The sequence below is a fragment of the Mauremys mutica genome, chromosome 1 (assembly GCF_020497125.1).
Source record: "Mauremys mutica isolate MM-2020 ecotype Southern chromosome 1, ASM2049712v1, whole genome shotgun sequence".
Lineage (NCBI taxonomy): Eukaryota > Metazoa > Chordata > Testudines > Geoemydidae > Mauremys > Mauremys mutica.
The window spans coordinates 295,910,874-295,925,645 of NC_059072.1; the positions used below are offsets into that span (position 1 = coordinate 295,910,874).

General features: G+C 43.8%; 1 protein-coding gene across 2 annotated transcripts in view; it reads right to left on the reverse strand.

Moving 5' to 3' along the window:
• The window catches only part of TDRD3 (tudor domain containing 3), a 271,154-nt gene that overhangs the window by 79,282 nt on the left and 177,100 nt on the right, over positions 1-14,772 (reverse strand). For both annotated transcript variants that reach the window (XM_045012123.1, XM_045012124.1), the window contains 2 exons: positions 7,640-7,796; positions 7,142-7,267 (listed from right to left, as the gene is read on the reverse strand). In XM_045012123.1, coding sequence (XP_044868058.1) covers positions 7,142-7,267; positions 7,640-7,796 — 283 coding nt within the window. The remainder of the gene's footprint in view (positions 1-7,141; positions 7,268-7,639; positions 7,797-14,772) is intronic.

Here is a 14,772-nt window from a genome sequence, read left to right on the forward strand (position 1 = left end):
TCTGCTTCAACTTCCATCTGACAAGTGGACCTGTAGCCAACTGTGGGAAGGATTGCTGCTCATGCATTGGGCTCTTTTTCCATGCCATTGCTAAGCACCACTGATGGATTGACTAGTAGCTTAATTTTTGAAGAACACCACCGTATAGGATCTGGTTAAACACAATGTTCCAGGGGACATTATATGCTATAAAATGTGCACACAAACTGAATTTGGCATGGTTGGAGAGGAATTACATTGAGCATCATGAAAAAGTTAAAGATGCCAGAACAGGTGCCAGCTCTGGGCAAGACTCATTACATTAGGCTTCAAGAAGAACACCTCTCTCTTCTGTGGTAAGCTGGAAGCCCAAAAGCATCCATTAAGCACAGTTTCAATACGTGAAAGACGAGAAACTGTAAGAATAAATCACTCTTAGTGAGAAGGTTGCATGGAAAGTGAAGTGGGTGCATTGACCCAAATGACATACCACACTGAATATCACATCGAGTATTACACCAAGAATATATGTAATGTGTTGTGTCAAAAGGTAAAAGCAACAGAGACAAATACTAATTTTATTCCTACAAACTGTAATACTCAGCTGGAGTACAGAAACTGAATCACAGTAGTTCTAACGGATGGGAAAGTAATGGTGATGGCCAAGATAGAGGCTAAATACAGAGAAATATATGCTTTGAATGGGAATGAAGAGGAGCAAATGCTTAGCAGGAAGGCTCTTATTGAAGATGAACTGTGGGATATGATCATAGTTCTTAGCAATCCCATCCACAGAAATTAATCATAGTGCATATTCTTAAAAGCTACAAAAGATGTGTCACTATCAAAAGTGGAAGAAAGTGCTGATGTCGACAGTAATATGAAGAGACTGTTTGCAGCTGCTACATTTTTATGGAAAAGCAATTTGTCCTGAAGTACATGAGAGTTTCAGGGATCCATCGCTGATGCCAAACCTGAAAAAAATGACTGCCTAACCTGTGCTACTACTTTAAATGATGTATCAGTGGTTGAAGTGACTTTAGCACCAGCATGACAACAAGCAAATGGAGCAGAAGGCTGCCATTTATCGTAAAGCCTCATGTACGAGTGCTTGAGTAAAAGGCAGATTTTCAACACACACAACTGTGCGGCATACAGATAAATCAACAGCTGCTTGTAGTGGTAGGTTAACAATTGATTCCAAAACTCACGACAAATTCCTCTTCTATCTTGCACAGCATTGGCTCCTCTATTGATTACAACAAAGTACTCCATTTGGAAAATGCAGTTGCAAACAAGGTTCTTTGCCACATGGAACTGAATGAAGAATTTTATGTTCTCCCAGAACTGGTCACAGGTATGTTTAGATTCTGTGCTCCTGATAAGTTATTCCTTGAAGATCCAGCAGATGGCAAAGATACTATTATGGTCTGCTATCAGGAGTGTAGTAAGGGGCAAGCCCCAGCCTCAAGTGTTGTCTAGACAGTAAAGAACCTCTCCTTGAAGGAACTTCATGACTCACTCACTCTCCTACCAAGGTACAAAACTTCCAAAGCCAAGAAGTCCAGTTTTCAATGAAGCAGCAGTTGAATCGACTATAGTAGAACCTTCTACATTCACTAATCTTGACATCACTTGGTTATTGCGAAAAAGTGGAATGCATTCCAGAGGTGAAAAATCACTGAATAAAGCTTCAGTTGAAGAGATGGAAGAGGTAACCTCAAATGATCTGTACACCCAGGACACACCATCCCATACCATTTCAGGAGACAGATACATTCCAACATGGTCTGCCTTTAATTTGGCACTACAGACGGCGCTAGAGTGAATGACCCATGTATGCTTCCTGCCAGTCAGACTTGCCTAGCCCCACTGATAGTTCAGTTAACATTCCTTACCCAGTCAGAACACATGAACAAATACATTTGCAGAACTAAATCAAAGTATGTTGTGATACTAGACTTGGGCCTTTACAGGCTTGTTCAACAGCTAATAAGGTCCCATTATGATCTTTTTGGACAGAGGATTCTACATCCTAGTGAATTGCACATATTATTTGCAGCAATACATGCAATTGTCTTCTTTGTTGTTAGCAGTGGTAATCCTGAGATCTGAGGGATTTTGTACAATGACAATACTGTGACCCAAGTTCTTGTAGGGAAAAAGTTGCAGGGAAAATCTATGGGCTCCATTCAAGAAAAAAAGTCTAAAGCTGTGCTCAAATGTAAAGAAGAACGTCAGAGCAAAGGTGGTAGGAACTATTACAGAGCTAATCAGAGACAGGTTTGCTCTTCTTCTGATTGTGTCTAGATCTTAGGGTGATGTTGATCTACTTTGGGAAAATACAAGTTCTCTAAGGTGCCACAATCAGTGTTCAAATGCTATGTAACAAAAAACAAACTAATGCACATCTCGCATGGTCTTCCCATACCAGCACCTACAGACAACGTGACTGGTACCTTATTCCAGCAGAGACCTTTCAGTGTAGCTCATAGTATGGCATAGCTCATAGCATGGCTGAGGTACAAGATCTAGGCAAAGCAGAAACTGTTAACACCTGCTAAAATTTGTCCGAACACTTAATTATGAGGATACAGAGAAAATACTGGACCTATGAATTCCTCCTCGTGTTTGATACATATGTAAAGGAATAAAAAAATATTACCAGAAAGAAGAGACTCCATTGTATTGAACCTGTCCATTAGAAAGTCACTGACCCACAAGTGTCTCCAATGTCACAGTGAAGAAGCCACTGTCTCATATTTGTACAAAGGACAAGTTAACCACACAACTTACACAAAAACCCCTCGAGCATGCAAAGAGTTGCTCAAAGAATTTCATTGTCACATGGCATAATGAAGCTGCTGTGTCACACTATTCAGTGGAGTTTCTTCAAGTTCCCACGAGGCTGACACTAAGATTACCTTGCATGCCCATCAATGCCACAGAGAACTGCAGATTTCTGCATAAGAGACAGATGTTCTAACGTGCTCTGTGAGACGCTCCCTAAAACTTCTGCAAGATTCTGCTTTTTGTGCCTGCCGCTGAGTCACAGAATCACAGTATATGTACAAACAAGTCCAGCTTCTTTGCCTCTTTTGATTGAAGGTGGCAGCCTGATGCCCCTGACACACCCACTTATTAGCCACTATAACAACTAGCGATCATGGAGGTGGGTGGGAGTAAAGATAGTCAAACCTTTGGGAGGGCTCTGCATGCTTTGAAGTGGGAGGCAATGAAAATGGGGTCTGCTGTAGTGACTTTACAGGTGCTAATATAATTTTATTGATTGGCAGTGCCACACTAGATTGACCTGCCATTGATATTCTATCAATCAGGCAATGAGAGGACTCCCTGACATCCTTGACCTGAATGCCCAAGTCTGAAGCTACCCTCCTTAACAATTTCTGATAAGTCTTGTAATCATCAGCAGAGGGTAGGGTTGCCTTTGAGGAAAGAGGAGGTTACCCACCTGTAACTGGAGGTTCTCTATTTCACTGTGGGTTATTCATGTACACCATATGCCTGGAGTGGGAGAATTCGAAAGTAGTGTCCATTGGTTCACGCATGTGCCCAGACTTGCCTCGTCCATCCACTCAAAATGATAAAGGTCAGGGTGGACCAACCATGGCTCCAGTTCCTTCTTCACCATAAATATGAGATTCGAAACAGAGGGACAGGAGGGCGGGAAGTGGAATACACATATCTCGAAGATCCTCCATTTACAGGTAAGTAACCTCTTCTTTGAGTGGTGGTTCCTATTATATTCCACTGTGGGTGACTGACAAGCAGGACCTACGTTGGAGAAGGGTGCGAGGATGAGGACAAAAGTGTTATGTAAAGTATCGCCGTGCCAAAGAAGTATTCGTGACTGAGTCCTGGAACAAGGCATAGCATGTTGCAAACATGTGGACAGAGCTCCATGTGGCTACTCTACATTATAGCTATGTGAGACACTTCCTGAAGGGATGCCATGCTTATTGCTTCAGCTGTAGTGGAGTGAACCCATATCCTACTGGGGCAAGGTAGATTTGCAAACTGGTAGAAGAGTTTAATGCAGCTGGAAATCCATTTGGCAATTCTCTGGGTGAAGATTGCCTGTCCCTGGATTCTCTCTTCTATCACAATAAACTGTCTAGGGGACTTCCTGATTGTTTTTGTTCTCTGTGGGTAAAAGGCTAAAGCTTATTGGACATTGAGAGACATTCTTCTGTAGATGCATGTGGTTTCCGGAAGAAAATCAGTAAGTGAAAGGATTGGTTAATATGAAACTGGGAGATCACCTTTGGTAAAAAATTCAGGTGTTGGTTGAAGAAAACCTTATCTGAGTGGAATATTGTAAATGATGGGTCCACCATCATAGCTCTAAGTTCCCAACCCTTATCTCACCAAAGTGATAGCAAAAAGGAGGGTGACCTTCATGGAGAGAAGAGACATGAAGCAAGATGCCATTGGTTCAAAGGAGGGTTTTGTTAATACTGAGAGTACCAGATTCAGATGCCATTGAGGCACAATCACTTGGAAGGGTGGGAAGGTTCTTAGGAGGCCTTTCCAAAATCTAGCAGTTAGCAGGTTTGTAGAACCAGAGTAACATTCCATAGAAGAATGGAATGTGCTGATTGCCGCTAGGTGGACTCTCAAAGGGCTGAGGGCAAGCTCCAACATCTTTAATGACAGAATGCAGTCCAGGATTAGCAGAATCTCTGCTGCTTCTGGAAAAATCTATGTTGTGGCCAACATGAAAACCATCTGCAATTATCCCGATAAAATTATCTAGTGGAATCTTTCCTACTATTAAAGAGAATGTCTTATGCAGCAGAGGAACATGCCTGTTCGATAGTTGATGACAATCTAAGGCCTGGTCTACACTAAGGGGGGGGTGTCGAACTAAGGTACGCAAACTACCTTAGTTCGAAGTACTCACCCGTCCAGACGCCATGGGATCGAAGTCCGCGGCTCCCCCGTCGACTCCGCCACCGCCGTTCGCGGTGGTGGAGGTCTGGAGTTGACGAGAGCGCGTTCGGAGTTCGATATATCGCGTCTAGATTAGACGCGATATATCGAACTCTGAGAAGTCGAACGCTAGCCTCCGACCCAGACGGTAAGTATAGACGTACCCTAAATATCACACTCTGAGATGGAGCAGACGTGGATTGATTGGGGTGCTTGATCTTGCCATTGTACTGGGTCAGAAGATCGGGAAGGTCAGGATGGCAATTGGTGGGCAGAATGACATGCGCAGGAGATTGAGTAGGTGGTGTAACTAAATCGGTGTAGAGAGGCACTTACATCAGTGGGAGCCAAATTTAAGTGAAGATACTTCCACAGCTAGGTGGACGCAAAGCACCTTATATCCATCTAAATGTGGCTGAAGAGGAAGGAATTGAAACCCTATGAACCTAGTAGAAAAGGAAACTAGCCCTCTCATGAGAAAATAGTACTGTTTTCTTTGGGATAGTCAGGTCCCCTTTCTTGTACGCATCTGCCCCACTCCATGAGAAAAAGGGCTGGAACGTGCCAGAGAGGCTGCGCAGACCAGTAGCCAATCAGCAAAGGCCTGTGGACAGCCAATCAGGGCAAAGAAAGAGGCAGCCAATCAGGGCCAGGCTGGGCCTTATATAAAGTCTGCCTAGCAAAGGAGAGGGCAGTCTCTCCCTGACTAGCAAGGGAGGAGGACTTGCTCCTGAGCCCTGGTCTACATTGGGGAGCGGAATCGACCTAAGATACGCAACTTCAGCTACGAGAATAGCACAGCTGAAGTTGACGTATTTAGGTCTACTTACTGCGCCGTGTGCACGGCGCTAAGTCAACTGCTGCCGCTCCCCCGTCGACTCCGCTTGCGCCTCTCATGGCGGTGGAGTACCAGAGTCGACAGGAGAGCACTCAGGGATCGATTTTATCACGTCTACACTAGACGTGATAAATCGATCCCTAATAGATTGATCACTACCCACCAATCCGGTGGGTAGTGTAGATGTACTCTTAGGTAAGGAGGTAGCACTTTGGACAGAGCAGTGCTGGGCAGGCTCGAGGGAGCAGAGGAGAGCTCCAGCCCAGTTACCTGCTGGGCTGCAGCTCCTGCTAAAAAAGGCCAAGAAGGTGCAAGGGGCCAAAAGGGAACTGGCCCAGGAAAGATAGGCGGACAAAAGGGGAGAGAAGGAGGGTAGAGAGAGGCTGCCACCAGAGGGTCCCCGGGTCGGGACCTAGAGTAGCAGGTGGGCCTGGGTTCCCCCCATTTCCTCCTTGCACTGCACCTGGCCAAGGAGGAGTGCGGCTGAGACAGACTGCAACTTGCCCCTGAGGTGAGGGGCTAGACTTTGGGGTTGTGGTTGGCCACTGAGGCAGGTGCAAGCTGAAGGACTGCCGTTAAACTGAGAATGGAGTAGTGTGCGCTGCCGGAGGGCAGTGTCCTGAAGCGGGTGCTGCCAAGCAGGGAACAACGCAGGTCCCAAACTAGCAAAGCAGACAACAGGTGAGACACCACGCGCAGAGGGCGCTCCACAGCTGACAAGAGCTAATTTCTGGAGCAACCTCCAGGAGGCACCAGTGGTGGTGAGTCTTGACCATGTTATGGCATCTTTATTTCCTTTACTTTTTGTCCCCCACACTCTTAAGTGGTTTGGATCTACAGACCCACCTTGAGATAACCCAAGGCCCCATTACTCCCAATCTGCTTCATGCCCCCTCACCCATACTTCAGCAAAACCACACACTATTACATCCACATCTGCCTTTTGTCTGAGCAGTGTATTGAAAGAAAACTCAGAAAATGATAATTTAACATTTTCATGGCTGTAGTGAGGCGGAGTGGCTTCTCACTGAGCCAGAGTGGGAGGGACGACCATTAACACACTACAGTGGCAAACAGATAAAGTAATATTTTCCATTAGATCCATGATGACGACAAAGCAATTAAGTCTTTTCCTATTAATAAACTTGTAACATCTTTTCATAACCAAGTGGTAGTGAGAAAAGATGAATATACATTGTTAACTGAACACCATGCATACATGAAACATGAACAACCCGGATTTTCAGATGTTCTGACCCAACACAGATCTCAGTAACATCTATAGAGAAGAAGGTGCTTAGCAACTTAGAAAGATTAGGCCAGCAGTGTCTGATCTTGCTTCCATAGATCATTTTAATTTCAACAACGTACCTTCTATTGTCAGAGTACCCATTTTGGACTCTAAGAAGTCAAACAGTGTGCTGGGTGCAGAAGGTCTGGCATTTCCTAGTTCCTCTTCATCTTCGGGTCTTAGTCGGCCTCTGCCCTTTCCTTTCCCTGTGGATATTACAAACAAATAACTTAGATCCAGACAGATCTACAGTAATTGTTTTTATAAAACAGATGAAGCCTTTAAACAGGAAAATATAATCAGATCCATGAATTACATGGATTATTTTCAATTAAGAACACTTAACTGTGTGATTTTTAACTAGGAAACAATTACAGATATAATACACAGAGGTACTTTTCCAATATTCACTGTCAGGTCTTGAATACATTAAGACTTAGAGGAAAACATGTATGCAATTATGCCCCTGCATAACTCCAAATACACTAGCAAAGACCACTATTATCTTTTTGTGCTTGTAACACAAGAGCCCTATTATATAGGCACTTCAGTCTAAAACACAGCTTTACAAGTTATACCTCTAGGTGGTGGTCCCTGAATAGGTTTCTGTTTACTGCTGTTCAGAAGAAAATTTAATGCTGCTTCTAGGCTGTTGCTATTATCCATAAGTGCCTGCCTTGCTGCTTCTTTACTGAAACCCATTTCTGTTATGTGCTTTAGAGCCTTTTCATCAACCTGTAATAAAAGATATACACAAAAGTAATCACAAGCTACAACACAGATTCCATAAAATACTAGGTTTGCGTGTAAAGTGAACATTAATATTTAATTAAAACATTCATTTACTTTTCATGTATGATGATAAATACTTAGGGTCATTTATAAAAATACTAACAAATAAGCATTCATGGCTTCATGTAACTGACTTGAGTACACTGAAGTGAGAGGAGACAGGGACGGATGGTAATTTTAGGAGATGGGTTTTACATGCTTTGGGGGGTTTCCTTTGATTTTTGGGTTTCGTTTTTCGTTTGTGTGTGTGTGTTGGTTTTTTTTGCTTTGATTTAATTTCAAATATAAAACCAAAGGTGATGTCAAACTCTGATTCCCATAGTTTAACTCTCACTCCATCGAACGAAGGAGTATCCTGATAGACAGTATCTCTCCCCTTAGCAGGAAGAAAGAAGGCAAAAATATATCAAGCATAGCTTAACAGGCCAGCCTTTTGTACTTGGTACAAACATTTCCAAAGTTATGATTGACAATGGCTGTGCAAAATCAGATTATACGTTCTCCAAAATAGGGAGGCTAGATATATAATGACTAAAGGTCCTGCAGAATAAAACTGAAAGAAATACAAGTAATTTTCCTTCTTCGGTAAAACATGACTTCTCATTCCCAATGATATGAAACATTCTGACAGAGAGCAAATATAGCTATCAGTGTACACATAGTAAAGGCGATGGCCTTACATAATATTGCTGTTTGAAGCACCAAGCTGAAAATTGAATCCTCCAATCCTCCATTTTATTACGTCTACTAAATGTGTAGTGTGAGGAAAAAGTTCTAGCCTCACACACCTTCCTGTAAAAAGTGTCACAGTTCTCTGCCCAAAAAAGGGAAAAGGGACAACCCTGTGCTGGTACAAACAAACCAGATAAACTGGACCATATGACTTAGGTTGACAGTAGGTTGACAGTGCAGTGGATGTTTTAGAAATATTTCGGGATATGTGTCAACCATGAAAACTGAGTAACTCCTTAATGCAAACTAAATAAAACCTGCTTAAAAGAACACAACTTGTTTTGCTGAGAGATTAGTACAAGTTGTGCAATAACTAACATAACCATGTGATATTATCATTACTACCCATTTTCTCCTTTCCTCCTATAGTTAGTTACTTTCACTTGTCTTGCTTCCAATTAGATGCATCCTGATTACGGCATATAGGTGCTACTACAATACAAGTAATAAATAACAGTATCTAAACATCAGCCATCTAGTTTGCAGATATAAATATCCAAATTCACTTCCAAAACCAAACTGGAACATGCAAGAATAACTTCTTAAAAGAATGAAGTACAGTTGAGTGGGGATAAAGTAAAACTCCTACACTTCTGGCTAAATTGATTCCTCTTCCTTCATAATTCCTTCTGCATCCCCAAACAAACAAGTCCACCCAACAATATTCTTAGACTGGATGTCCACAAACTGAAGCACAGGACCATCACTAAATAAAAAGACTTACAATTACTAATGTCTCCTGCAATATCATAGGAAGGATGGCCTATGTTACTAACACTACGGTGGCCTACATACAATGCCCAGCTCAGCCACAGACTTCCCATCTGAGGCTGAACAAGGGCAGGTCTACACTATGGGAGAAAATCAATATAAGATACCCAACTTCAGCTACGTGAATAACGTAGCTGAAGTCGAAGTATCTGATATCGAATTACTTACCGTCCTCACGGCGCGGGATCGACGTCCGCAGCTCCCCATGTCGACTCCGCTACCACCGTTCGCATTGGTGGAGTTACGGAGTCGACATGAGCGCGTTCAGGGATCGATATATCGCGTCTAGATGAGACGCGATATATCGATCCCCAAGAAATCGATTGCTACCCACCGATACGGTGGGTAGTGAAGACGTACCCCAAGTTAATCTAACTTGTGACTCAGTCTCTCATCTGTAAAATAGGCATAGTGCTGCCCTACCTTATAGGGGTGTGATGAGGATAAAATACATTAAGGACTAAAAGGTACACAGATAGTACAGTGACATGGGCCATGTAGGTGAGTATATCAGTAAAAAAACAGGCAGATTAGAATGCAGCTGTCGGGGGGCGGGGGGAAAACAGTGTTGGTTTAGAATCCATTCTTTTAGTGCCAGCTGGAGCCTGCCCAGTAAATCTGTTCTACTGTTCTGTCTCCCTTGAAGATAGACAAGGTGGATGAGGTAATATCTTTTACATAGTTGTCATAAAGAAGAAGGGATATTCTACCATGCACCAGTGGTGCATCACCTCCTTTCAGAGTTGAAAATACTCAGTGTTCCTGTATGCTGACGTATATGACAGCTACTTTTTTCATCAGGAGCTAAGAAGCACCCTCGGGCTGAACTGTTGAGAGCTAATCTTGGACAGGACCATAACCTGAGACATGAGGGAAAGGCAATTTCCCAGAGACCCTCTTTCTCACACAGTCCTTGTAACGTTCAAGGTATCTATGGACTCCAAAGGCCAATCAATCTCTTCCTTCTCTTATTTATATATTGCACCAAAAGCTTCTCTCTCTCTCGCTCATTCTTGTATATAAAGACTGGAATGAAAAAAAAAGGAAGATTAAAATAGGAGGATCTGTATTTTAAAGCTGAAGGAGGCAGAACAATTGACCTGGAAGTAAGTAGTTAGGTACTGGTATAACAGCTATGACAGAAACTACTTCATTGGTCATAGTACACTAGGCAAAGATGTTGTGCTATCAGATTCTTTTATAGGATGTGGGAGAAGGTAACATAATGAATGAAACCATCTTTGTTAAAAAATTCATTTAAATTAAACAACCATGCCTAATATTAGGGCTACAAAAGATAAAAGGAGCTGATTCTTCACTATCTCAGGACCTTGAATAAACATTTACATTATCACACCACCACCAAATCAGAACACTGTTGTCTGTAATGTTGTTGTAGCTGTGTTGGTCCCAGGATATTAGAGACACAGGGTAGATGATTTAATACCTTTTATTAGACCAATTTCTGTTTATGAGAGAAACAAGCTTTTGCGCTTACACAGATCTCTTCTTCAGATCTGGTGGCAAGTCTACACTACAGTCAATCTAAGTTACATAGACGGACCGCAGTCACAGTAATGAAATCACTTTTACATGTCCACACTACGCTCCTTGCGTCAGTGGTGCATGTCCTCACTAGTGGTGTTTGCATCGATGCAGAGAGCAGTGCACCCTGGGCAAGTAGCCCACCGTGCAACTCACCACCATCTAGCGCAGGGTCTTTTGTAAAGGGTTTGCAATGCCTCATGGGGACAAACGAGACATGCAGGGATGACTGGGAACATGATTTCAAGATCTCATGATGGTGTTTTCTTCATCCCATAATTTTATCTGCATCCTATAACATTCTGCACCTCTTTTCAAAAGCCCCACAAATCCACACATCCACCATCTCTGTGAGAAGCATGGTTCCTGCATAGCTCTGCACTATTGCAATGAGCGTTGTGAACACACTGTGTCTGATCCTGCAGTATTTCCAGAGTCAGGAGAGGAGTTGCAAGGAATATGTGCCATGGAAAGAAACAACTGGCAGTTGCAGACAATGGAGCCATTGGTTTGGGCCTGAGAAACAAATACTGACTGGTGGGATCACACTATTATGCAGGTATGGGATGGTGAACAGTGGCTGCAGAACTTTTGGATGCACAAGGCCACATTCCTGGAAATGTGTGCAAAGCTCGCCCTAGCTCTCCGGTGCAGTAACACCAAAATGAGAGTTGCACTGATGCTGAGCTGGGGTTGGACTAGATGACCTCCTGAGGTCTCTTCCAACCCTAATCTTCTATGATTCTATGAGGAAGCAAGTGGCAATCGCGGCATCGAAGCCTGAAGCAATGCCAGATTGCTACTGATCAGTCAGGAATCAATTTGGAGTTGGGAAAGTGTGCAGGGCCATTAATCGCATCCTGTTATGAAGGACTGTGACTCTGGGGCATGTGCAGGACATACTGGATGGTTTTGCTGTATTGGGGTTCACAAACTGCACTGGGGCGATAAATGGCATGTATATCACTATTCTGGCACCAGACCATCTTGCCACAGAGTATATCAACAGAAAGGGCTACTTTTCTATGGCTGGAAGATCACTGGGGACATTTTACTGACATCAATGTTGGATGGTCAGGGAAAGTGCATGACACATGAATCTTTAAGAACAAAGGCCAGTACAGAAAGCTGCAAGAAGGGACTTTCTTTCCAGACCAGAGGATTACCATTGGAGATGTTGAAACACCAACAGTGAATGTGGTAGACACAGCCTACCCCCTTATTCCTGTGGCTCATGAAGCTGTTCACTGCCCACCTCGACAGCAGCAAGGAATGCTTCAACCACAGACTCAGCAGAATGACAGCTGAAAGTGCCTTTAATAGTGTCACTATCTACTCTCAATATCAGACCTCAATGAAAAAAATATCCCCAGGGTTATAACTGCCAGCTGTGCACTTCAGAATCTCTCTCAAGCAAAGGAGGAGAAGTTTCCAAGAGGGAGAAGGTGGAATGGCTGTCTGCTGATTTTGAGCAGCCAGATACCAGAGCTACAAAAAGAGCAATATGGTTCAGGGAGTGAAGACCATTTTAATAATAAGCCACAGTAATGTTTGTTGCTGTTGTGTGGTGTGCCTGATATTGTTTTTTTGCACCCCAGTATGAATCTTATAAGGAGTGCTGTGCGAGTGGTAATATAACATTGCAAATGCCTCTATCACTATCACCATAAGTTGTGAACTAATAAATATGAATTAAGTTTCCATAAATAGAGTTTTGTTCCAAACACATGCAAACAGACATTTATAACTGAATGAAACTTTATGAATATAGGGAAAAGAACCTTTGAAGGGGAAAAAACAGTCCTTTCCATTTCGCAAACACATACACCAACTGTCTCTCTCAAAGGTCAGTGTATATGCGGCTGTGATTGTCTGTACTCTCCGTGGGGGTGGAGTAGTAGGGATAGTGCAACGACCCCTGATGCCACGTGGAATGTGGGGGGAGGAAGTGTAGGGAAATCCCAGCATGCAGTTCTCTATGGGCTACAGAGGGGGGTAAGCATGTCTGACTGATGCTTCAGAAGCGCTATCATCTCCTGCTTCACATCACTCTCCTTTTCCCATGCTTTTCTCCTGTCCGCACCATCCCTGTCCATTTCTGTCCGTGACCTTGATCCTCCAAGCCCTGTGCTCAATACCCACAGCACTAAAGACTTGCAGGATCTCTTTGAACATATCGTCCCGTGCCCCCTTCCTCATCTGGCTGAGTTACTCCACTGGTGTGGTTGGAAAGATCCTCAAGGCCACATTTCCAGCTGCAAAAAATACAATGCACAGAGATACTATTGTGAGTATATTCACAAGATAACTGGAAACTTGGTATTCTGAACTCACTCCCCTTGATCCACACAAGTTACATGCACTACATTCTCACTTCTGCTTGGAATCCATACAGAATGGTGGTAGTCCCAGCCATGGCAAATATGGCGCCTGTGGGGGGGAGGGGAGGGGCAAGCTGGCACAGTAAGGGTGAGGGGAGCTCACAGGCATGAGTATATGCAGGTAGGGTAACTAAACTGAATACTGGCACCATTATCCACAGGCAGTGGTGACTTTAGCTGATATCTCACCCCTGAGGGTAACAGAGGCTGCAGACCGGGTCCATAGGCTGGTAGCCTGTGTGCTGCAATGATGCCTGCTGAGTGGTGTGAGAAAGTGTCCTACCATGGTGGAAAAAAATAAGGCAGCCATCCCCAGTAGTCTTCAGTAGAGGATTGCAGAGTACCTCAAGGAAAGTTTCCTTGAGATCTCTATGGAGGATTCACGGGACATCCCGGTACACATAACAAACTGTTCTGCAGGGTCCCCTTTGCCTAACTGTACAGGGGAATGAGAAGCAGACAGCAGCTCTACCTCTACTGGTTATTTCACTTCCTCTTGTAGCATGATAATGAGTAAATAAACAGATGTGTCCCCGCAGTATCAAATCAAACTGCATGCTTGTTCCTTCCCCTTCATCAGGCTCTCCCATGATGGACTGTGTGGACTTGTTTGATGGATCTGGAGTCAAAAAGAGGTCCTGGCTCGCTGAGTCACTGGATTCCCGGTCACCTGTCCCTCATTCTCCTACTCTTCTTCCTTGTTCAACACCTCATCTTCAGGGTTCACTCCAGTAGCCTGTGATTGTGACTCCTCCCAAGTATGCACGGGGCCCTTGTAGAGGTGATGTGGTCACCACCAAGAATGGCATGAAGCTCTTTGTCAAAGTAGTATGTCTACAGCTCCACACCAGAGCGACCTCCCTTGACTTCTGGTACACCTGCCGCAGGCTCCTTGATCTTCACATGGCACTGCTCCATGGCTCTGTTGTAGACCTTCTCTCCCATGCCCCAAGCGATTTGCTCATAGATACTGACATTTCTATGGTTGGATCAGAGCTACGTATGCACAGCCTCTTCTCCCCATAGATCCAGGAGATCTGTCACCTCTGGTGTACTCCAGGCAGGAACACATCTGCAGTGTGGAGCCGGCATGGTTGGCCATGCAGTTGCTATGTGAGCTCTCCATGCTGAGCAAACAGGAAATGGAATTTCAAAAATTCATGGGGCATTAAAAGGAGAGGGGCATGTACCTGCATATCTGGCCACCCGGGCAGCGGTTCTCAAAATGGTGACCAGAAAGGTCATGGGGTGGGGGGGCATTGTGGGACACTTCCTGGAGGCCACTAAAGTTGATGTAATTGCATGTCTAGACTGACACTGCATCACCCTACGTCAACTTAAGTGCTACATCCCTCGTGCAGTTGGAGTTATTAAGTTGGTCGTATGAGGAAGGCAGAATATTATAACCTAATTTATGAAAAAATCCATCTTTTCAAGTCCATATAAACAGCACCCTGATACTATGGTGACATGTATCTCAGAAACACATA